This window comes from Engystomops pustulosus, chromosome 4, assembly GCF_040894005.1.
Source record: "Engystomops pustulosus chromosome 4, aEngPut4.maternal, whole genome shotgun sequence".
NCBI classification, from domain to species: domain Eukaryota; kingdom Metazoa; phylum Chordata; class Amphibia; order Anura; family Leptodactylidae; genus Engystomops; species Engystomops pustulosus.
The window spans coordinates 165949999-165976688 of NC_092414.1; the positions used below are offsets into that span (position 1 = coordinate 165949999).

The window sequence follows — 26690 nt, forward strand, 5'->3', positions numbered from 1 at the left end:
AACAGTACCTTTCAAGGCTTCAAGCAGGATGTTCTCAGGCAGAAGTTGCACTTGAGCTTAAAATGTAACCAAGACACTGGAAGACTCACAGAAAGGCATTGAAGTGGATATTCTTTGGGCATATCCAAAACTGATGACTGCTTTATTGTGAACATTGCCCTACATTTAAGGTAGATGAGAGCCACTAAAGTGTCATGTCAGACCACTCAAAAATGTGTACATAAGCATAGTCTGCGAGTTAGACAACTTAAAAGGGACCTGACCTACCACCAGGCACTGGTGTCATCTTCTTGCATGGGCTAGGGAGCATCTACGCTGAACCAGGGACTAGTGGGCCCAAGTTCTCTTCAATGAGGAAAGTCGATTCACACTGAAATGATGGCCAGCAATGAGGTTGGAGAGGTCAAGAATAGTTCTATGCATCAGTCATTGTGGTTGCCAGATGCCCTAAACATTGTCCCTGGTACATGGTCAAGTCCACACTACTTGAATAACATAAATAATTCGGTCATCGTGCCTCAGCAAGAACAACACAGACTTAATATCTCATGAAAAACAATGGGCAAGCTCATCGAGGTTGCATCATTAAGAAAAAGCTGCAGGAGACTGAAGTACATCAAATGGAGTGGCCTGCACTTTCTGCTGACCCAAATCCCATTGTAAACCTATGGGATCGGTCAAATCACCATGTAGAGTCTTGTAACTCTGTACCCCCAAACTGGCTGCCTCCTCAGCAGAGAATTAGATGCCTTGCAAACAACATGAGACATTGTCAAACTGTAATTGATCCTCAAGGCCACATGACAAGTTGTTGAGACATTGACATTTTTGTGGGGGTACACACACCTCGTTCTTATCAGTAGGGGTCTGAGCTGGGTGTTCCTTACCAACTATTCGATGATACGGTAGGTCATGAGTGCACCCTAATGAGAGTGCCGGATATGGCCATGGTGGTACTGCTGAAAAGAGATCTCTACAGAACAGGAAGCCTCAGTGGCAGATGTGAACCAGTAATAAAGACAAGAGACTTAAAATCTCCTTTCCATGCATTCTTTATTCCAACACAATTGTAGTACTGTCCTCAAGCAACAAGAAAAATCAGAGCATATTCCGTTAACAAAACATTTTCTTAGACTCACATTATATTTCAGGTCTACGATCCCTTTAATGCCAAAGATCAAGGTAAAAGGGATGTTTCACCTGCTTACCCACAGGGATAGAGAACCGAGTCGAGCCTGCATCGATCCAGCAAGGGGACATATTCAGACCCAAACATGTAGTGATACACTTTGAGAGTAGAGTTTGTGCCTTTCCAGTGTCAAGAAAAAGGGAAAATATACTACAAACGGAAGTCAAATTTTTGTATTCGTACAGATTTTCGCTCACAAATCCTCGTAAAAAATTACATAATAGAAAAAGAAAACAAACCCAGGGATAAAAAGTTAACAAAACCCTCGACGTTCTGTAAAAAACGTTGCCAGTCATTTGTCAGTGTATAAGGACAAGACTGTAGTGTCGAGTAGGGAGCGACATAACCTACATGGAATGCATTCATCGTATGGGAACAGAAGACAAAGGCAAAGGAGATAGTTTGCTACTAATAAATGTTCACATTAAAATTTTTACATCACATTTTGCTTATGCGAATGTCTTGTTATCCCGGTAAAGAATTTGTCAACATTCTTTATTAATGACCTATGAACTCTATCCGTTTACTCGACGTACATGATATTAAATGGAAATAATTTACTATGGATAAATATTTGAATGAAACCAGCGTCCTACCGAGAATTTACAGATCTGCCAGCAAATGCCCCATCACAATACCACATTATATGATTTACCAAACAAGCAAAACTCCTCTTGATTCAGTTAAAAAGATCATCCATTTAAGTAGAATATATGTATTATCAGGTAAAATTCTGCATCAGGTCCAAAAAAAGAAAGCCAGCTGGCCCAGTGATGACCCTGGCAGCGTAGTGATGTCCTCCAAAATGTTGTCATGTAAACATGTTCTATAAACTGTGCTCTAGAAAATGAGGCTCCGGATCCTTTATTATTTATGGACTCCTCTACAAGGCTGAGATTTTAGTTACAGCAGCTGACAGCACATGAACAAGAAGAAGTAAAACAAAAAGAAAAGACGGGTAACCACGGGATGCTTGATCTCAGTAATCCAGCCGCAGTGTGGGCATGTTCGGGCAATGGTACAAATGCCCAGCACCATAGTGGACACGTCTTTACAGACTGGTCGCTTCTGCCGTTCACAGTAACTGAGGTAAGAGCGGAGGAAGCCTTCAGGAGTTGGGGAGCTCATGAGATATGAACTGCTTTAGTCTCTCGAGATACTGCGCGTACAGCTCTATGTCATTGTGCCCTGCGCCCTCCACCCAGAGAGGCTCCACGGCCCGTGGGCAGCGCTCATACATTGCCAGGCCATGGGAGAAATCAATCACCTCATCCTCTGTTCCGTGGATTATTAGCACTGGAGACGTCACCTTCGAAATTTTGTCAATGCTGCAAGGAAAAAAAAAACAAAAAGTATTAACAGAATGTAAATATTTCCATGTGAAGCGGTTATCTTGGATCTGGATACTGTAATGGCCAATTTATGGGAGATACTAGCAATCGAAGATCGGTAGGGATCAGTTATTTTGGCACTGCATTGCTCATATGATGCAATGGCTGATGGTGGGACCGTTGGTCTCTGAATCCACTGATCCGATATTGATTGCATATCCCTGAGGAGGGGACATCAATATCTAGATCCCTAAAAAGCCCAATAAGCGAGTGTACAATCCAAGAGAGGTTGTTTTTAGAAATGCACTAATCTCGCTAGGGGGAGTCTTGGTTCCTCTTGCCTTTCTCCAGGTAGAACACGGTAGGTCAATAACCAACAAGATGTACACAAGCCAAACAGACGAGTAAATTAGAAACACATCACTTTGTAATTGTTGCTGCCAAAAATCCGTATGAGCAAAAACATCTTTCAAAAATGGTGAATGGAAGTTAAAAATACAATAAAAAGACGCAGGAGGGTTCATTACACAATGATCATGTTCTGTTACAGGGGTTTCCCATAAGCAATAGTAAAGCCTGTCCGGCGCATACAGAGCGCACGCTTATATGAATATTCCATAACACAGGATTCACATTTGTCTTTGCTCAGGTTCCTTTAGTAATGAGATTTCTGTTCCAGCCAAATAATATTTGCATTTTGTGAAAACTGGACTCATTCCCTTGGCCAACAACTCTTCCGACCAGAGGGAAAGGCAATATTTAACCAGCACAGTCTGTAGACACTTCCTCCACAGCCCAAACATTTTTTCCTTAAAATGTCAGGGTAATCCAGTGCTGAAAATAAACTGCATTTGCAAAAATGTAAAAAAATATTCTATTTAGGAGGCCAAAATGATACGGACAGTAATGGGTATTCCAACAATGCTGAAGAAGCCAACATTATACTCGGGATGTCTCCTCTCTGCCAAATTTGAAATACACTTTAATCATTTGGCCGATTTCAAAATTTACAGAATCCTGGGGGACTGACTGTGACCGGACACCAAACAGGCTCCTGGAAGATGGCGTTTCTCTAAATAAGATATCACAGAAGTTTTATATATATCCATCGATGTAGATTAATGGTGGGAAAGAATATAACGTATGTTCTAAACTTATTTCTCTCAGAAAAATGTATTGTTTTACCTGGGGAAGGCGTCAAAACAGTAGGTCTTCCTGGTGTCCGGAAAAGCAACCCGCAGCCCCGACATGAGGGGGGAATGTAGAATGACGGCTGCACATTCATAACGTGATGCTAGGTCTACTGTAGGGACAGTGCCAATGCTCTGGCCATAGAGGATAATGTTCTCGGGGCTCACTCCATACCTGGAGAAACAAGAAACGGGAGGAAATTAAGATACAGGCTGCAAAGATATCATGTTCAGGATTCTTCACATTTACTCCATAATAAAAGCAAATGACAAACATGAATATACATGAAAATCATAGTACAAGGGGATGAGTAATGCCACAGATATGCAGTAATACTCTACGAGTCCTCATCCCCTGATAGTAAATGGGCAGAAGAAGTCATCTGTCTACTCAGCAAACATCATAATTGGGAAGAAGGAATTTCACATCAAATGGCGGAGGCTCGGAGAGCTTTTCACAGTGGGTAGATGTGAACTTCACTAATAAGCGCAAGCTCCTTGGTCAGGCAGCGTAACCAGCAGTGAGGGAGGGAGAATAGAGACATGATCGCAGGTGTTCACCACATGACAGTCAGGAGAAAAGAGAAATCCTTTGAGAAGATTTCAGCACCTCCTTCTAAGGCCCACACTTCACACGGTTTGGGGAGACGATGTTTGATCAGCTACAAGTTCCCAAATGGATTAACTTAAAACCCGTTTTGCTCCAATGGCTTCCATTTTCATCCACTAAATACCATTGTTCATGTCCCGGATGGAGAAATTAAGACCTGACAATTGTTTCCTAGATTACTACAAGATTAAAAGTTCTTGTCCCCAAATAAAATGACTACAGATTGTCCTACAGCTAGGACAACCAGCGCTGTGCTGTAAACCCTGGCTAATAAATGAAGGTCGGCTGGTGGATTAAGTGTCCCATGGGCCCCGGGCTGTTCACACAACTAGGGCCCCCCTGTATCCAAACCAACATGGGCCCGGATGTTAGGACTTAAGTGCTACTCTATATCCTGTATGTACTCTATATCCTCTATCTTGTACTGTTCGTAAAAGTAATTGAATGATGAACTTTTGGGGTAGGAAGCAGCAAAGTTTTTAGTCCTGTATAACCCTCCTTACCTGCTAAAGCAATCTCCGAACAAATCAGGATTCAAGTTCCTCGGTAATAGGTTGCGTGTGCACGTTACATGAAGCAAAAAAGAACAAACCTAACAAAATAAAGTTCCTGCTGCTCTCAAGATGCTCTTAACTACAATTTCTTGGAAGTATGTTACATATTACGGTCATGCTTCACAACTCCAGACTGAAGCGTGCCATATTACTCACAGATTGTCCAATAAAAGACTGGGGTTTACTATGCACATATAACACACCATATAACCGGATACAAAAATACTACTACATACCACCAGGGTAGAAGATACACCCCTGCCCTCACGTTATTCTGCAATTACTAATACTACAACACACAGAAAAATTTCTATAATTAGACAGTTTTATTGTACATATTTATTACATATTAAAGATAATCTCATCTTTCAAATGGCATCAGGCATGTGAGCTACAGAACTAGAGATACAGGCAGTGAAAGAAAAGATCTATAGCAGTGATGGCAAACCTTTTAGAGACCGAGTGCCGAAACGACAAAAAGAACCCACTTATTTATTGCAAAGTGCCAACATGGCTATTTAAGCAGTTACTTATAGCTCCCTGCTCTGTCACAACTTTCCATTATATCAGTGTCCTAATGACACAAATATAGTAGAAAGAATTCAGTGTATCATTGTAGTTTTCTTCCAGGGTCCCCTGATCAATAAGAAACATTGGGCCTGGATCCATAGCTCTAATGGTCACCCAGCTGTGTCCACACCTTCTCTTTCTCCAGTAGTCTCAGGTCCAGGATGTATATTAATTATAACAGAGCATGGAATGTCCTGGGTTTCCTTGGACTGCAGGTGGGGAGGCCTTGAGTCCTGTCTAGCAAACTATGGGCTAGGACGACAGCCTGGGTGCCCACAGAAATTGCTCTGAGTGCCACCTCTGGCACCCGTGCCATAGGTTCGCCATCACTGATCTATAGCTTACATTCCCAAATATTTAATTACCTCCATGCATCTCTGAATTTGTAACTCATTGAACCACAGGCCTCGTGTGATCTGAAAGAGGAGATACCAGAACCACAGTTATGGAAATATAAAACTGAGGGGTATCTGAAGGTCTTTGGAGGAGTTTTTTTTTGTTTTTTTTATAAAGGGAAAACAAGCAAGATTTAAGACAGAAGAGGGAATGCTACAAAGGACATTTCATACCCTGAGGATCTGGTAGTAAGGGACACTGTCAACAGGTTTTACTATAACTATAATCTCTTTGAGGCAGATCAAATAAAAACCTCCAGGGCAATACACATTCACAGAGTCTACAAACCCCATACAACCCATTGGTTGGGATCTGCCGCTGCACAGTCACAATGACAATGAAGACATGGTGGCCTGAGGAGAAGCTCTGACATATTGTGATAATGGATGAATGCTATCTTCTTGAAATGAGGTGGAAACGGCAACCCCTGTGTAACTACATGACTATCAAGGATTTGCTGAACCTTTGGACATCTTAGTGGTAACCACAGGATAGTGCCTTGTGCGGCAGACCTGAGGGTGGATGGGGCTTGACACAATCATCAACCACACTTAATACGCACCATTACATTTTTCTATTGAAGCAAGACGGGTAAACACCCTGAAAATTGCTGTAATCCTCTCCTGAACATTATAGGTGTGCGGGGAGACACTGTAGTGTAGTGTCAGAACATGCAAGACTCAACTCCTGCTTCAAATTAGCAGCAAGAATGCCAGGAAAAACACTACTTCCCTGGAAAACCAAAATGAGACCCTTAACTGTTCCGATGAGCCTGTGGTTAATTTGCGCTGGGTTTTTGCATTTAGTAGCTTGGAGAAGACGTCATGTTTGGACTCGCATTTCTCACTCTGCAAGTTCTGAAGGTGGAGAGGAGATGAAGCTTTAATAGAGACAGACTGGAGCCACAGGTCCTTGGTTATGTCATTCTGCGCTGCCACAAGTTATCAATGTATTTTCTTCTGCCACAATCCTGTATCTTATTAGAGAAGCACCGAAGAGCGATGTGGACGTGGCCATGAGAGCAGCACAGACAGCAATGATCGCAGAGGATTTTATTATTCCTCCCCCTAACTACTATATGGAGAACTAATAATGAAGCGGTAGTAGCATACAGAGCACTGGGATAACAGCAGCATCTGACAATAGGCTAAAGGATTCATCTTCACCTGTTTTAAAGCATAACTAAACCTTTGAATATTTAAGAAATTAATAGTGTAGGTGATGCAATGGATCTGAAAAGCCTTCTGAGGTCCTTCCACCTCAAGAGCGATAAGGAGGCTAATGATTAACTGTTTCCATATTTCACATGATTCAGCTCAGTTAGGAGACACTTTATATCAGGCTCCTTTATCTCTGTATTGTCAGTGGAGAACAGGTCAGAAAGCCGATTTACACAAACTGCTTGAATAATGATGACGGGCAGTGGAAAAAGGCCATAGGAACTAATTTCTACAATAAAGTACAGTATATGACAAATTTGTTAATAGCATGTCCAACAATAGAATGACCATTCATTTTTGGGGGGAGATTTAACTGGTTTTGGTCCAGATCATTTAATTGCTAAAGAAAAACTTCAGGCGGTCTGGCACAGTTAGGCCTATTACAGAGCCTAAAGGGGCGGCATATGGCACAAAAATCAGGGGTTCTCCACGACAATAAGCAAAAGTCGCTCCATTGCCTGTGTCAGGTTCGCTGACTAAACTGGGAATATGCAGAAATGGTGACGTGTCTGACTGGATTTATGCTCATTGTTGGGTCACCATTGAGGCACCTTGTGGTTTTAATGTCCACATGAACTACCTATGAGGGAAACAAAGTAGCACAAAATTGGGATCAGATGTCACACTGCTACTCACAGCTTTATAATCTTTGCCTTAAGGTGACACTTGGCCGAAAATGTTGTTGAACTTGAAAAGTGTGAAGTAACTCACCTTTACCTGAGATAACCGGGTCATAACCAAGTCTAATTTGCCCCAACCATAATACAAGGAACATGGCATCGTCTTATATATATGTGGAGTCATAGAGTCTGCTCTTTATTGTTAAAAACAGGTGCAACAGCAGCCAAAAATAGGGTACAACTGGATAAACAACCACAAGTAGTACGAGGTAAGTGATTATTAACAATGCTCTCTGCCAAGCTATATACCCCTGGTGATATGGGATGGAAAACAAAGACAAATCATCTTTCTGAAGACATTCCTAAACCAACCACAAACAAAATGAAAACCACCAAACCAAACTACGCTAACCTTAGAGATAACCCATATATTATACACAAACAGCAAAGTATCAGACATTGGAGTCATTTGTATTTGTCCCCCGGCTTCCATGTGCAATACTTGGTGGCATTGGCTTCAAGTCCAAGCTACAAATGTGTGGAGACTGCCCAGCTTTACTACAGCGGACAACACTTATACACTGGCAACTGTGCATAACACAGACCGAGGAGTTTTTCAGCCAAAATTATTGTAAAACGTGGCAACTTTGTGTCGTGATATATATGTTATATTTGCCTTCATGTATGCCCCAGCCTGCAGGCACCAGGGCTTACCAGGTACAGGGCCTGTACCCATCATTCAGGGGGAGCTTCTATCTCATAGGGATTGTATGTAAAGCTCCTATAAATGCATGGCTTGAGAGACTAACATTTTAAACAAAACTAAAAGCTGGCACCCCATCTGCTTCCACATTTGAAGCCAACACTAAACGGAGGATTCTCAGTGGAATAGGGTCCAGAAATCAGACCCGTCAGCCTATATAAACCTATAGTAAAGCTGATGCATACCTCTGCTCCATCTGTCTTATTGTGTCCATCAGACGTCCGGCACCTGTGATGTGCGGAGAGCCGGCCTTGTTCTATAGCACAATGCACCGTATATGGAATGGAGGAAAAGTAGGGAAGTAAACGGCTTCTCCCTAAGTCATGGGAACAGCGTATAGCAGTTCTTATCAAGTCATTTGTAGCTGACTACATCATGGCATTTCCTAGAAGTACTAAAATGATATAATAGTGACAGGATCCTGAATTCCTAACTCGCCAGATCAATAGCATAATAAAACTCTTCTCCGGGAGATGCTTCAATAATACATCAGTTGTGCTTGGGATGTGGTTTTATCACAGACTGCTAAATATCTATCAATGAAAATGCAGATAACGGGAGGAGAGGTACTCGCCTGATGGCCTGCGCTAAGGGAGGGGCATCATCATTATTAACAAAATTATTATTAAAGCAACGTATAACCTAAAATACTGTTGTGTAGTCGTCCTCTGTGTATCTTGTGGCAACAACTGTATCTAGGATCTTGAATATCAGGCCTTTGTTATAGCAAATCTACCATCAAAATCCATCATGATAAACCAGGGACACTCATAGATCCGGGCCCCATGTCTGTGGCAATCTTCTTATATTTGTTATCCATGGCCTCCTTAATCCTAAACTCAAGCCAGGAGGCTCCAGGGGGTATTATCAGAGTCCCTCCGTGCTGTAACTTCACAGAAAATTTCAGCACCCAAAATGTATGACTTGAGACTCTGTTCATGAGCTTTTGGCCTTGACATAATGGTCAGCCTACTCTCAGCTGATGGGGGAGCCCATAAAGCATGTCAGAGGCAGCTCGCTAGATGCCAATGTACCTGATCCTTGTGCTTACAGGTGATACACCTCATCTCAGAGGTAACTGGCAGGGACTTACTACACAATTCTCAGTCAATATTCTTTCAAGACCACATGCACACTTGTCCAAACAGAGCAAGTACAGCATGGAGGATAAGATGAGTAGGTGATGGCCAGCGCTACATACACCACACAGGGACACAGAGTGCAACAACATCACTGAGGGGCTCTGGGAACACCCCATGGAGACCCTCAGGCTCAACAGCATAATAATAGAAATTAGAAAAGTTTATTTAAGAAGGAAGAAGGCCATGGATAAAAAATATAAGAAGATTACCACAGTCACGGCGCCTGGATCTATGAGTAAGTGTCCCTGGTTTATTATAAGGGATAGTAGATTTTCTTTAAAGATCTTTATGTGAAGACGGCTCCTGCTCCAGCCAGTGTAGCCAAGCACAGAATAGTGAGGAGGGGGGACATAGCTCATCTCCTGAGGCACCAACTATATTTCTTTATAAAGTTTTATTTGTAATTAAAACAAAACGCTATCAGAAGGATAGAAAGAAAGGAAGACATGAGGGAGGCAGCCCTGGGATAGTTTCCATTATTCTGCCAAGCAGCATGAAACTTATATTGTTCTCTACAGCAAAATAATTGGGGTGTTATTATTAGCAATGCTAATTACAATAAGCAGAAATAATTCAGAGGGTTACATTATATTAATATAGTGAAGAGATCAGCGCAAGGACCTCTGCAGTGTGTACTATAGAGAAATCGGCCACGTAATATTCTCTGGTAATGTAAGGGAAGGGACTAACTACAACCATATGATTACTGTAAATCAGTGAATGCCATCATCAGACGCTCAGGAAACCCTGAGGGGCCGCAGTCCACCCCACTGGAGATTATTATCGTGTAAAGTATACCGACAAAATTCAAGGAAAAGAATGGAAATATCATCACTCTGTTTACTACATTACATATCACAGGTATAAAATATGTAGATTTAGGAATTTCTTTGCTCACTTATGAGCCATTTGTTCTGAATGAATGCACAATAAAGGACTTTCTATCCTGCTGGCTGTGGCCTCAGCTGCTTTACAGGTCCACAGTGATCTGGGGACAGTACACCGCGGCAGAGCCAAGGAGATCGCTCGCTCAGTCTAGGAAAGCGGGGTGAAGAGCAGTGCAAGGAGAAATTGGAGCAGTAACCTGTGGCCACCAATTAATGGAAATCTACCATTAAAATCCATCATGATAAGCCAGGGACACTTACTCATAGATCCAGGCACCATGACTGTGGTAATCTTCTTATATTTGTTATCCATGGCCTGCTTCCTTTTAAAATCATGCCAATGAGCCAGAAGGGCTTAAAGTGCTGTTACACTGGCTCACCCTCCCCTCTGCCCCCTCAGCACTTCCCCCCTTAAAAGTTGATATAAGAAGGAATGAAGCCATGGATAACAAATATAAAAGATTACCACAGTCACGGCACCTGGATCTATTAAGGGTCCCTGGTTTATACTGCTGGATTTTTATGGCAGATTTCTAGATGACACCTTATTTTTAAGGCGCATTTGGGAAAACAAAAGTAACAGCATCTTCGGTGGTTGTATGTAACTGCTCTACAGGGGTTAGGAGGGTTGTAGTATTGCTGAGCTGCATGGAGCTTAGAGCAAGGTCCATTAGTCAATACAGGAGGTCCCCTACTTAAGAACACCCGACTTGCAGACAACCCCAAGTTAACGACGGACCTCTCTGCCTTCTGGTGAAGCTCTCTGAATGCTTTCCTATAGTCCCAGACTGCAATGATCAGCTGTAAGGCGTCTGTAATGAAGCTTTATTGATGATCCTTGGTCCCATTACAGCAAAAAATTTGGAAACTACAATTGTCACAGGGGCAAAAAAGTTTTTTGTCTGGATCTATAATTCTAAAATATACAGTTTTGATTTACATACCAATTCAACTTAAGAACAAACCTACAGAACCTATCTTGTACGTAACCTGGGGACTGCTCTGTACTGAGTAAAATTCATGGGGATGAGATACATTAGCTGTAAATGCTCCTATCAATATATAACTTTTCATTTATGGATCAATATAAATCAAAATTAATCACTGCTGCAGAACAGCTTTACAGCACGTTATGTATTACCAGCGTAACCCAATCCTTACACAACAGGCGGCAGAGACACCATCACGTGAGAGTCTGGTAACTTGTTCGGTTCATTTACTTACAGAGAAAGACATTAGTCATTGGCGTTGGTCTGCTCCCCATATTAACAATGCATAGGAAAGCTGCATTAAAGGGAACCTACCACCACAAATCTACCTATAAAAGGTAGATTGGATCAATGGGAGGTGAGGATAGCCCTTTTAAGGGCTAATCCTCACGTCCCCACACTTTTTTGTTAACTTTTATTATACTTTTATGCAAATTTACTTATGCGGCTACTGGGGCATCTGAGGTTACACGAGGCGGCTACTCCACGCCCCGGTAGCCTCTTTTCCCCTCCTACTCACCATCTTCGGCGCGCAGCTCCGGGTAGCTGCACGCCGTCGTTCGGCGATCCTGCCGTCTGCGCATGCGCAGAAGAGCAGGCCCGCGCCCGTTTCGGAGCAGTGACCAAGCAGGCGCGGGCCTGCTCTTCTGCGCATGCGCAGACGGCAGGATTGCCGGACGAGGGCGCACAGCTACGCACCGAAAATGGTGAGCAGGAGGGGAAAAGAGGATACCGGGGCGTGGAGTAGCCGCCTCGTGTAACCTCAGATGCCCCAGTAGCCGCATAAGTAAATTTGCATAAAAGTCTAATAACAGTTAACAAAAAAGTGTGAGGACGTGAGGATTAGCCCTTAAAAGGGCTATCCTCACGTCCCATTGATCCACCTACCACCCGATCTACCTTTATAGGTAGATTTGTGGTGGTAGGTTCCCTTTAAGTCACAGGATACAAACAGGCAGAGTTGGCCGTTCTGACAGACCACTTCCTAAATAAACTGAATACAGAAGTGATAGGGACATACAACTGCTGGATGGCAGGATTAGATTTCAGCAAAGTTACCTGTCACTATGACGATTCAGTGTAACCTGCAGAAGCATGTTATAGAGCAAGCACAGTTGACCATATAGATAGTTTTGTGGGGGAAAAGAAGGTTATTGGGTGTCTGGGTACTTTGAGAAAGTCTCATTTTCTCAATGTGGCAGGAATTGATGCCAAAGCTGGGCACCTAGATGTGCAGAGCTATGGATTTGCTGATAACTTGCCTGTTACTTGTCTTACAGTAGAACTTTTTACTGATATATCCATCACACCGCAAGCAGCATGAACACATGAGAAGCAGAAAACCGGCAGCGCTGGTCATTATCACACGCACAGGGCTTTATAAAGGCCATAAATCAATCAGATAACCCGACTATGACACGCAGGGTGCTGTCTCATGGGAGGTGTAGGGAATGACGCAGGTAAGTTACACAACACTTTTGCCTTCAGCACTTTGGAGGAACCAGTTACGTAGATTTCACACTGAAAATGTACAAATCCTGAAAATCAAACATTTGGAGGCCTTTATTACTGCTCTGCAAGGATTAGTGAGGAGAGAAACAATCAGAAGTCAGAAGTTACAATGTCAATTCAGTCACACATTTTAGGAGGATCTGAGGAAGACCTTACAGATTTGTTGTAGAAATGTTGTTTGCTGTAATAAATCTGCAGCATGTGAATATACCTGTATACCTGTGCTGTTATTAGGCCCCAAACAATGGAGGGTTTTATGCCCTGTGTGTCATCACTGTGTGATCCGTTTTTGTAGATACGCAAAAAAAGGTTGGCAAATGATGTAAATTTTGTTCCAACCCTTGAAGGGTCTCCTGACTGTGCTGAAAAGCAACTGATCCGCAATTACAGGCGACGTGTGGGTGACACCATTCTGGCATCAATATTTTTCACGTTGCCACAAGGCATTAACAGGAATAAGCTTATACGGCCAGCACATGGATTCATGACAAACACGTGTGCTCCAGTTTTCTGAAATAATCACAATGCTAACCGCCAGGCGTTCTGATTATTGTTCCCTTTATACCACCTCCATGACAAGTGGGCATGGCTGGCAGCAGAGTGGGCCTGGCAAATAACGCAAGATTTGTACGCCAGTGCAGCCGCCCTGCCAAATACATTGGAGACCCCTTGATGTATCTGGCAGCACCATAGGGCCGGGACCGCTTCATACGCAGCAGCACCACCGTATGATAAATCTCCTCCATTGGGTCCATCAAAGAGAACCTGTAGGGCACTTTTCACACAAAAATACGTTTTTGCGGTCAGTTTTTTCAAAATCTGTACTTGGGGATAACTTGGGTCTCTATTTTGTATGATGGATTCGTTCTCACTGTCATCTATTTCCTAGTTGTTTGCAGGACCGTAATCCCAGGTCCTGGCCAATTTTTTTAAGCGGTTTTTGCTTCTAGTGCCTTCCTACTAAAGTCTATGGGTGATGCTTTCTGTGGATTGTATTCTGGTTTATCTCCATCCAGAAAATCATCACATGACCAAGTTTAAAAAGAGGCAAGAAGCCAATGACATCAATTAAGTCAGCCTCTCATTTTTGCAAACCCTGGTACACGGAACAGTTTTTGCCCACAAGGAGGGAGAAAACTGGATAAAAACTGGTGAAAACCACAATGTAAAAACACACCTACAAGCTGTAGTTTGCAGACAGAAGAATAAAACATTAGTGTGAAAGGGTCCTTACCATGTAGTCTGATCTGATGGGAGCATGTTATAAAGCAGGAGATGCTGAGCAGATTGTATATAGAGACCTATCTGCAAGCAGCATGTTATAGAGCAGGAGGAGCTGAGAATATTGTATAAAGTGTCTTATCTGCAGGTAGCATGTTATGAAGCAGAAGGAGCAGAATATTTTATAACAATTCCTTATATAAATCTGCTGAGCTCCTCCTGCTCTATATCATTCTGCCCACAGATTACACTACATTTTGTGGGCAGACATAACTAAGTAGATGCTACTGTGGTGGACTGTATCCCCAGACAATGGGATCTCATTTGCACACTGTTAAACTCTACTTATATCACACAATGTGGGTAGAGATTTTTCATGTTAATAAAAAATAATCCATCAATACTGACACTTGACAAACAAAAGTTTATGAGCCGAGGCAGCAATCTTCAGTCAATATTAGCAGAACACAGATTATCTTTGAGACATTAGTAGCTTATCTCTGGGTAGTGAAATGACAAACTTCTGACCATGAAAAGAAAAGTGTTTCACTCCAGTGAATTATTTATAGAGCAAACCTTCCTCAGACTCATTTGTGAAAGGTTTCTGTCTGGAGGATTTCCCAGACGAAAACGTAAAATAAAAAAAAAACAACAAAAAAAAACCCACATTAGTAACACGGTCACCCCTAGTGCTCAGCAGCGTTCCCACAATAACCTGTCTATAGCAGTGGACCACAACTTCCCTTTACCTATGGACAGTGGCCGTATGACCCCTGACCCCCATTACCCTTTTGCATCACACGGGCTCCAGTACAAGTTGGGTGAATCAGTCCAGTCTGATAAAAATAATCTGTCACTACCAGATCCAACAAAGAAACATGGAAACGGACCAAACCCCTTGTCACAAGACCACAGACTAATAGGAAACTATTTGGTGACTAAGACTTTGTCAGCCAGATCAATTAATAACATTAATGCCGCAGCCAAGGAAGGAAAAATAAAAACTGTGTATCCGTAACCCAATCAGTAAACCTCAGCTATTCTAGACAACAAGTAGAAGGTAAAAACATCCATTTCATCATCACAGGCTGATGTCCACCAGGATTACTCATGTAAACACCTGATGCCTTATAGATATGCCCGTCCATGCCAGGGCAAACTGATCTGTGGCACCACAGAAACTGAAAAAAGTATAACCAGGTCATACTAACAGGGTGTTCAGGTAGGTAAGAAAACTGAATGTCCTCATTGCATGACAGCCCATCAAAGAAAACTGAAATCTGAACGGCAGGCAGCATGTTATAGAGCAGGACGAGCTAAAAACATTGTATACAGTGTCCTATCTGCAGGCAGAATGATATAGAGCAGGAGGAGTAGAGAAGAATATACAGTGTACTACCTGCAGGAATATTGTTATAAAGCAGGAGGAACTGAGATTGTACATAGTTTGTCATCTGCAAGGCTAAATACCTATTATTAAAGTGCTTTTCCAGATTAGTTATAGTGAAGACCTATTCATAGGTTTAATGATCATTGTCGGTTTTCAAGTTTAAGATCTCCTCTGATATTGATCAGGCGATCTTAGCAGGTCAGTGGGGGTCCTTAGCGATGGACCCTCAATAGTCTTATTATAATACTAGATGGAATGCAAATAATCACTAGACCGGATTATCACTCCTTACATATTCATGGCCTGCTTAAAGGGATATTGGTCATCATAGATGTGCCAACCTAAAAGATGACATATATGTTGTGTAGTGTAATGACTAGCAGTCACAGAGGAAGCGCTCTCAGCAGTGATAGATGGGCTGCCTTCAGCACACTGATACACACATAATAAAGAGATATTTTAAGTACACATGTTTATCACATAAGGGCTTAGGAAGAGACCCCTGCAAAGATGTTGGCAGAAGTACAAGAGTGCCATATTTCCATTACTGTCACCGGGGACTAAACAGATTTCCACAGCCCCACCAGGGACTCTGCTATACACATGTCTACAATGATGGGGAAGCCATACATCTGCAATGCAACAGTGAAGACATACAAACAAGGAAAACTATTCCTGCTGAGGGTTAAACATAATGGTTTCAAGCACCTCCATCCTCCCCGAGCCAAAGATTTATGACTTAAACAGGGAAGGGGGAAAACTTCTTAGGACACAAGGGGGGGGGGGGCTCCCAAATTAAAAGCAGAACACAAAGGCAACTCTGAAGTGCAGCAAATCCCCAGTAATTATAGGTGACATAGCGAGAGCTGAAAAGCAGGATCATTAGTATCACCACACTAAACACTAAGACGCTGCAGAACATCTACCTCTACACTTCTTAGGGTTTCATAGGGCCTCAGGCTAGCCGGGAGACTAACAAGCCATGAAATGTTATTAGCACATACCCCAGCAGGCAGATACTAAGGGAGAAATGGGCCCACAGCCTCGTCTGCTCCGCTCACCTTACCTGCCCTGCAGCAAGACCCCGGGTGCCCATCTACAAACACGGGGCAGATGCCACGCTTACATAGTAATTATTAACCAGCCTCAAGGAAGTGATGGCAGGAGAAATAAACCTAAACAGAAACTTGGCCAGCGCTGGGCTTGTAAAGAGTTAAATGGTAGACTGCACTAGTGAAACACGGAAATATCCGACACCTTGGAAACCGAAGCTCCAAACGGACTGTAACAAGGACAACAATCTCAGATTACACAGTGTGTAGCGTGTACAAGACTCCAGGGCACAGTGACACAGCACATAGGAGCATCTATATAGCTGGGCAACACCTTTATTCACTGACAGCAAGCACAGATTTTGCTACTAACTGAACGTAACTTTGTTTTCAGTGCCATCTCATAGAAGCACCATGGATATACAACTGTGCCTTCATGCAAGTTATATTTTTCTGCATGAGAAAATCCATTCAGTTTCTATAGATGGCACGTGCCGCCATTGCAGGCCTATATAGTTGCTTATTCAGTCACAAGCATTTCCACAACAAACCCGCCACGTGTGAAGGCACCCCTAAGGCTCCCTCATTTCAAACCATTCTAATTTTAGGCGATGGGTCATGTGATCCTGAGTTAACTTCCTGTATGGACAGGATGTCAGTTTCTCCAGCTGCGTAGGACTTCCTGTAAACTATAGGGTTACATCTGTCCACCCTGACACATCCTCTCTTCATCCGCCTGTTCCTCTAAATATATCTATACTCACTGGCTGAACCTGGAAATGCTATTCATGAGTACATCATACCAGGGAAGAGAAGGATCAGGGATGTATTGATATTGTTTTTTCCCGCAGAGCGACTCAAGTCCATACCATGACAAGCTGCAGAGTTATAGAAGTATGGCCGCATTCAGCTTGTAATTGTATGTACAGTAGAGAGGAGATACCAGATGACGTCCCTAGGCTCTTCAGTGTGTTATTCATCACAATAAGAGGCAGATGGATTTATGGCCTCAATTGTGGAATTTTCCAGCACTGTGGTGCCTGACTGATCTAGAAAGAAAGCAAATAGTAAAGATATATCTACAACGCAATATATATTGTGCTTTACCCACCAACATGGTTAAGAAAATGTCAGGAGATGTATGCACCTACTACTTTACTACTACACCAAAAATTCTTGTATTGTGTTTTAGCACTTTATAGAATATTACTACTACTACAAGCAGGGATAGTAGAATTAGAGAATTATACCAGTATAGCCCACCCAACAGCTATAGTAACACATCACTGTATCAGCAGGAGCAGCTGAGCAATATTAAAATGTACCATTTAGTTTCCTTACTATCATTAGAGCCAGGAAATGGTTAACACTGGAATGTAATTATATATAGATTGGGAAACACTTTACACTTGTCGCCAGCTGTATACGCAAGAGCTGGACGACCATGGGCGACCATGGCTAAAACCATACGTGTCATTTCTATGACTGTGTATATAGCATTAACGCCAGCATGGAAAGGTGTATGTATTATAAGCATACCTATATGAGATATTATAAGCATCTATATATCCACACACCATAAATAACACGTCATAGCAGCTAATCCCCGGCAGTAGCAGTCACACCGGGATGTAAATGTGGTCAGCGGGAAGTGAAGAGATGAGCACAAACAGGGGAAGAGGGATACAAGAATAAAGCCGCTTCCTTCCATGAAAAGCCGAGCACATCCTATTAACGTCATTAACCAATTACTCATACCTATGGGAGAGGAATACAAAGCCATGGGAATGCCCTACAAGCTTTGCCATGAAAATGATCCCAGCTAATGACCTGACAGCACCTTTCCCAGCATATCCCTGTGTCCGGGCATCGCCGCCATATTGCTTCATAATGTAAAACAAGTAATATGATACTGCAAACAGGTTTGGGGAGAAAAAAAAAAAAGCACATGCTATTTTGTGAAACAGCTCTTGGCAGCATGTGCTGACAATCTAATGTACGTAGGTGCTGGCGGGACTAGATAGAACAGGATCAGCAGCGCGCACTCGGCCAGTCCATTCTTGTTCCTGCCTGATCGCTGTGGCACTCACATTCTGAGTGGGGATGTCTCTGCTCAGACAATCCCTTTAAGCAGCTTCATGTGTCTCTACCTGCCACATTCTCTGCAGAAATGACAAGCTTGTTCCTCGATCCAGATGTCCTACCTATAGACTTACTGCTATCTTGTGTCTACATTTACTTAGGGAGGAGGACACAGCACAGAGATCATGTTAAACACCATGTCCTCGAGGTAAATCAGATGGACAAAGCCAATATATTCCAGCAGCCATCTGTGCCCTCATATATTAGTCATATCTTGTAAGCCATAGGCCGCCCTCCCCACTTCGTGTTCCCTAATAACACACGCCATTAGTTTAGAATTAGCCATATTCACGGAAGGAAGTAAGTCCCCCTACATAATAGTGAGTGCACCCAGCTGGCAGCACGTACTGGCTGGAGCGTCCGGCACTGAACTCAGCACGTCAATTCAGTTCTGGTTGTCAGCATTTGGGCCGGACATCCCATCCAGCACACGCTGCGAGTTGGAAGCATCACACTCACAGTCACTAGTGTGTAAGAGAGGAAAATCATCACAGAACACTATATAGAGTACACAGGGGGTCTCCCATAATAACCCTTCATCACCCAGTCACAAGATATATAATAAATGTGTGATAGCCGGAGGTGTGTACGGAGCAGTATAGTAACTTCATTCACATCTATAGGACCGATAAACAGCGCTCCATGCAAGCGTCATCCCTTCACTCTGGAGTCTCCGAATGACAGAATGAAGCTCCTTACATTATCACTAGAGATATAGACTTTCCATAATGACATGTCCCATGAAAACGCTGGAGAGCGGATGCCTGAAGGTGATAAGTAGCAAATGGGTACCAAACTAGCACCCACCTGTCCATGACCACTGACTCCCATGTATAAGGTGACTTGTCTGAATATAAAATGAGTCATTTACATACTCTTTTCTTTGTTGTCATCATAATGACTCCCCTTGGCACGCAGGAATGGTGACACACACGCAGGGCATTTCCTGGCACTGCCCTGTGTCATCACATTACTCCATGTGGTCTTCAAGCATCAGCTACAACAAGCTGAGATAACCTAGGCCCAACTCATATCCCAGGCACAGCAGCTCTGCCCAATATGGTGGACATACAATACATAACACATACATCCTGCAGTGAGCAGCCACGATGGTAATATACAAGTTGTCACCCAGAGACAAGACAAATACATGGTCCTACATGGCACCTAGCCCAGCATGGCACATGGAAAATTACAAGGGCAGACCACAAATCCTCTGGGCCTGTGTGAGCGACCTGCTATGACATGACTACGGACAGTTTTGCAGGATGGAGTGACAGAGGGGGTTGCAGGACTTCCTGATTGCCCACGACAGATGAGGGTATGAAGAATGATAGGGATCCCAGTGCCCTTGGGAATATAACCATGAGAGGACTATGGAGGGGAGGAGATGATCAGGAAACCCATTATCCTCAGGGACAGTTCCCAGAACAAGATGCTATCCCCAGCCCTGCGCTCAGTGATGGTGACATGGTGAGCAATATCCCTGGCTTCCCAAACTGTGCCCTATGGTGGCCACTATCGCCAGGCTCCATCCTGTACAGGGTGTCCGCTGGTGAGCGCTATCCCCGGGCTCTGACCAGTACAAGGTGTCCTCTGGTGGGTGCTATCCTCAATCTCCATCCTGTACACTGTACCCTCGGGTGGGCACTATGCCCTGTACACTGTACCCTCGGGTGGGCACTATGCCCTCGGGTGGGGGCACTATCCCCTGGACCTTGTACACTAACCTCGGGTGGGCACTATCCCCTTGGCCCCATACACTATACCCTCGATTGGGTACTATATCCTGGGCCCCATACACTATACCCTCGGGTGTGCAATATGCCCTGTACATTGTACTCTTGGGTGCGCTCTATCCCCTGGACACTATACCCTTGGGTTAGCACTATCCCCAGGGCCCCTTACACTGTACACTTGTGTGGGCACTATGCCCTGTACAGTACCCACGGCCCTGTTGTGGGCACAATCCCCTGGGCCCTGTACTCTATAGCCCCAGGTGAGCACTATACCCTGTACCCTCGGGTGGGCATGATGCCCTCTGCCCCATACACTGTACCCTTGGGTGGGCACTATTCCCTATAAGTTCGGGTGGGCACGATGCCCTGGGCCCCATACACTGTACCCTTGGATGGGTACTATGCCCTGTACACTATACCCCCGGGTGGGAACTCTTCCCCATACCCTCGCGTGGGCATGATGCACTGGGCACCATATACTGTACACAGGCGGGCACTGTCCCCCGTACGCTATACCCCCGGGCGGGCACTGTCCCCCGTACGCTATGCCCCCGGGCGGGCACTGTCCCCCGTACGCTATGCCCCCGGGCGGGCACTGTCCCCCGTACGCTATGCCCCCGGGCGGGCACTGTCCCCCGTACGCTATGCCCCCGGGCGGGCACTGTCCCCCGTACGCTATGCCCCCGGGCGGGCACTGTCCCCCGTACGCTATGCCCCCGGGCGGGCACTGTCCCCCGTACGCTATGCCCCCGGGCGGGCACTGTCCCCCGTACGCTATGCCCCCGGGCGGGCACTGTCCCCCGTACGCTATGCCCCCGGGCGGGCACTGTCCCCCGTACGCTATACCCCCGGGCGGGCACTGTCCCCCGTACGCTATACCCCCGGGCGGGCACTGTCCCCTGTACGCTATACCCCCGGGTGGGCACTGTCCCCTGTACGCTATACTCCCGGGTGGGCACTGTCCCCCGTACAGTATACCCCCGGGTGGGCACTGTCCCCCGTACAGTATACCCCCGGGTGGGCACTGTCCCCCGTACAGTATACCCCCGGGTGGGCAGGCTACATACCGTGTCCTGAGGGCGTGCCAGGCCGCCTCGATGTCCGCGTACAGGTTCTTCTCGCTGGGTTTGCCGGTGCTGACGCCGTAGCCGGAGTAGTCGTACGAGAAGACGTTGCAGTTGATGCGGGAGCCCAGGCCGATGTAGAAGCTGCACATCTGGCCCAGGTCCACAGCGTTGCCGTGAGAGAAGAGCAGAGTGTAGCGGCTGCCGGGGGCGCAGCGCACGTACATACAGCCCAGGCAGCTGCCCCGCTCCGTCCTCCAGCGGAACACCTCCACCGCGTCCAGCTCCCGCTGCGAGTACTGCCAGTCCGCCCGCTCGGTCAGGTGCAGGCTGCACGGCGGGGGGAGGACGGCCGCAGGCTCGCTCTGCTCGTCCCCCTGCGCACACGCCTGGCTGGAGCTCGCCTCGGCCTCTCGCACCGTGTACGTGGGCTCCGGGGGCAGGAAGGCCAGCTTGGCGGCGATCCTACTCGGGCATGGCGGGCAGCAGAAGAGCCAGCAGAGCTCCCCGAGCGAGAAGCCGTTCATCCTCGGTCCCTGCTCTGGCATTGGGGCGAGCCGGGCCTGCCGGGGGAGAGCGTCTACCTGAGGACGGAGCTCCCGGGCTCCTGGCACCGGGCCTGCAGCGCCTAGTTACCGGCGGCTAGCGGCTCATCTGATTGCTACTCGCGCCCGGCCTAGCAGCTGCTTCCGGGAGAACCGAGGCCCCAGAGCGACGGAGGAGGAGTGCTGCCCCCTAGCATGGCGGAGGAGAAGCGCAGGCGGGGGGTGACAAGTGACAGCAGCGGACAATGTCATGGAGACGGGGGGAGGGGCGGGAGCCTCCTATAGGCCCTATATACAGGGCATTGTATACCAGCCTTTGTATAGGCCTTTGTGTGGGGGGAGTCCAGGCCTTTGTCGCCTAACAATAAACCTCTGGGGTAAAAGAATGAAAACTGGGCCATGTACTGCTTAAAATGACTTCAATGGGTTCACAGATGTAAGGGAGTGTTCACACTGAACGGCATTTTACAGCTATTCAAACACAGTGGGAAAAGCCTGAGATGGCAAGTGACCTGTGGTTCAGATGATGGGCAATGAGTAAAGGCTTAAAAATCGGAAAACTTTTAATAAAAATAACTGACTTAAAAAATAAGATTAAAGGCTCATTGAGACGATTGCGTCTGGTTCGTGAATCATAGATTGTATGCGAACCGGACCGACCATAGTCCTGGGGATGAAACTCCATGTATAATACTGATCAATGGTACTACCTCCCCACCAAACAGCAGGACATAGCACTGACCGCCAGCCCTTACATAGAGTAGGGAGGGCCCATGAATTTATCTGCATAAAAGCACAAACTAACAGTATGTACGAGTACTAAATATAAGCCCTCATGCACACAAAGGCTATTTTCATGCGCTGAACTCGTATCAAACTAGCAGCCTGTACTGCCTGGATCTCACGGCCCGAAGATCCAGGCAGCACGTCCTGCGAGTTCAGCGCATCACACTCGCAAGTGTGAAAGGCGCCTAACCCTTCAAGAGTTGGGGATAAGCTAGTGAGATTGTTTGGCCTTCCGTATATTTTGCAGACCTGAAAAATGGATGAAATGCAGAACATTTTTGTGGGTTGTTACACACTGATGATATACGGAGCACAAAAAAAACAGATCCATTATTTGTGGCCTGAGAACAGCACACATTCATTACCAGGTAGCCTTACACATGAAAAATATGGCAGATAATCCATTTCATTGGGGCAAATCCTTCTATGGATGAAGAATATGGGTCCGCTCATCCCTGTCCCACAACTGGCCAAGTAGATGACCAAGGAGAACGCTTGTCAGATTTTGGGAAGTGTCCATGAGACTTCAGGACATGGCAGCTATGCACTAGATATGCAGTGAGCTAGATGAAAGGCTAGAATCAACATTGTAAATGTGTAATATAACTGCCATGACATGAGAATTAATAACACGCATTGTCAATCCCTTAGCCCTGTTTTATTATAGTAATTATAACGTCCTTGTGGATTGACATGTCCATTATCATTACAAATGATGGCAATTAATGAGGCTCTATAGAATGTGTGGATAAAATAACACAGTGCATGTAATACTTTACATTCCTACTATATGATGTGTAACACTCACCAAGCACAGGGTTCTATGACATAGATTTGAGCTGCTTTAGGTTAAATTCACACATAGAAGATTCAACCAGGGATCCATGTCAACTCCACATCACATCTGTTCTCATTTGCAAGTGAATGAGATGTCCAAACAGTGGAAAGAATTTTGCCCACTTTGCTGCACACAAAAATTATGATGATTATTCTCATGGATTCTAAATGTCAAAGCCATGACTGTCAATGGGGCACAAATCCACACCCCTCCCCCACCTATGGACACCCAGCTGTGGTTCCAAACGTCCCCACGTATAAGCCGAACGTTCAAGCTGCAAATTATTGAGCAGGTCCTTTTCCTGCCTGAGCACGAGTATCATCAGCCCATTAGAGGACCTACACACACACCAATGATACATGGGCTGCAAACAAAGGACCGCTGACCTGAGAAAAGCAGTTTGTGTGCAGGATACTCAGATTTCAGAAAACTATTGAAAACAAATGGCATAGGTTCTTTTCATCCTATCACATCAATGTTTTTAGTTGCAACATAACTGATATGCAACACCCCTGCCAATGTTTAGGCAAGGAGGTAGTTGCGAAATAAGGCCCTCTACCTGTCAGGGTCCATCTAGTGAGTCTGATCAACTCAGGATAATGAAGGGAGATTTCAGGTAATAGCAGCTGTGGACTCTGCCTGAACAGGCAATAGTTAAGTGGGTGTAAGTTATTGACCAATGAGTTGGCTGTACTGTAAACTGGAGTGGTGAGGCGCTACCCCCTGACCAGGAGGATAGAACCCTGGGCACAGAGGAGCACATGGTCTTTGAGCACATGCTCTGTACCACAAGATCCAATCTGCAGAGACAGAGTGGAGAGAGACAGTGTTCAGTACACCTTCGGTGCTGACACAGAAACCAATCCCAGGACCCTGAGTCTGGAGACTCCAATTCAGAGCTGCAGCTTCCACAGTTTGGACACAGCTCCATCCAAATTCTCCCAGTCTGCATCTACTACCAGGCTGGTTCACTATTCCTGAGGACCACTCTCCACGACCACTCCAGTACCAGAATCTGCTGTTGATTGTTTAGGCCCATTGCCTGCTGCCTGTTCAATAAAGAACCGTAAGTTAATTTGCACAATGCTGCCTCCGCCTGATCCTTGGATACGGCTGTCTACCACCACGGGCTTCCCCATCCATTGTCCAGAGACTTATCTTAGAGACACTCGGGGTTGCCCCAGGGAGAACCAATACATCAGCCTCTCTCTCCATATTTCTTGCACACACCACCTGCTGGAGACCTGCCAGGCTGTAGGTCAGCCCTCCGGTCCCCAAAACCAAGCACCGCACATCAGCTTGCCCAAGGCCACATAGCCAGCCACTCCAGTATTCTGGCCCCCGGCTTCCTCCAGGCCACAAGAAAAGGTTAGGCCCCGGTGGGAGATGTTGCAGATGTTGCAGTTTTTGATATTGTATAAAGGTCTCCCTTCAAGAACAAGATGCCACCTCACCAGACAATAAGTCGACTTGTGTACAACATGAGACATTGTTGACAAGCTGGAACTCATGCTCAAGGCCACATGAGAAGTTATTAAGACACTTTTTGTGGCCACCACTGGAGTTGTATTGTGTTTCAATACAATTTTGAGATGAGGAAATCACTACTACATGCTTCTACATAAATGCCCTACATGATATCATATTCTTGCTGAGGGAACTTTTTAAGATTTCCTCCAAAAGTCCCTAAATTTTTGTGAGTAGCTTGTAATTAATTTGGGGCCTATTAACAGTTGTACAATCCAGATGTTTAACGCTGTAATGACGGATGCATCTGTACTGGCTGTCTATGGCAAAATCCTAGTATATCCCAGCTGGTAATGTCATGAGCTTCATCTTTATCTGCTGGCCACAAGAGGCTAAGATGTCAGAGAGTTAAAAGAAGTAAAAGAATTGATCTTGCCTTAAAGGGAGTAATTTGATGAAAAGTCATGTTTTCCAGCGGCTCGGTCTGTGGGACTGACAAGCCGCACTTAGTCCAGTTACAGCAATATTGCCCTGGAATCTTCATTGTGGCATTATACTGGAAGACATTTATTAAAAGAAAACATTCCATATCTAGAAAGGTTTACATTAACCTGCCAACTTATTCATCTTAATGCATAGAAATGCTTCTCGCTGAAATCATAAAAGAGGGAACAGTAACAGCCATGGAAACGTACATGACAATAGGTAAGGGCTACACAAGCTCTCTGGGTGTTCGTGGAAGCAGTTCAATAAGGTGCCCCATCTTCCTTGGTACTGTGATTTGGCAAGTTCTGTGAAGCGCTGTGTAATCTGTGTCCGCTATATAAATAAAGGAATTATTATTATTACTGTTATAGTTGTTTGATGGGCAGTTGTGTAGCCCACAGTTGTCAGCCTGGATTCAACTGATAACCTATACATATGACCCTGTGTTATGTGTAATAGGTAGATATGGAGAGTGATTGATTGTAGCAGATAGTGGTGTTATATTTTTATTCCATAATCTACATATTTTCCTTCATTGGGAAGCTTGGTGGTAGCATATTCCACACTACTCCACACCCTGGCTCTGTGCCCATGTTCCCATCATGAAAACTTGGATCACATACCATTTGTTAGCAGTTTATTATTTAATACAAGAAGAAGCATATTATAGCTTAAAAGAAATCTACCATTTGATTCTATGCATTATTAAACTTGAGCATTCTGTAGTTACACTGATGCAGAAACATATCTTGTTTAGCCTGATGATAATGAGGCTCTATCGCTCCTTTGCCTGGCTCGGCGCTTATCCTCTTACCCTAATTATGCACTGCTTCAGAGAATGATGTAATCACTGTGTTGTCCCTGACAGGCAGAAGTTATCAATTATGAGTCATCCAGCTCAGGTTGATTAGTCATGTCGAGGTTAGGAAGCTCCTTGTGTAATGTGATTATGTTGGCACCCCGAAAGTCCTGAAATTTATAATTGTT

At 44.9% G+C, this 26690-nt stretch overlaps 1 protein-coding gene across 1 annotated transcript; it reads right to left on the minus strand.

Annotated features, from left to right (window-relative positions):
* Window positions 1-1036: 1036 nt before the first annotated feature.
* Window positions 1037-22334, minus strand: ABHD17C (abhydrolase domain containing 17C, depalmitoylase). Its single transcript, XM_072148474.1, has 3 exons — window positions 21585-22334; window positions 3706-3885; window positions 1037-2517 (listed from the first exon to the last, which is right to left on the minus strand). The coding sequence occupies exons 1-3, from the start codon at window positions 22127-22129 to the stop codon at window positions 2298-2300; spliced, it is 945 nt and encodes a 314-aa protein (XP_072004575.1). The 5' UTR covers window positions 22130-22334; the 3' UTR covers window positions 1037-2297.
* Between the last annotated feature and the right edge of the window lie 4356 nt (window positions 22335-26690).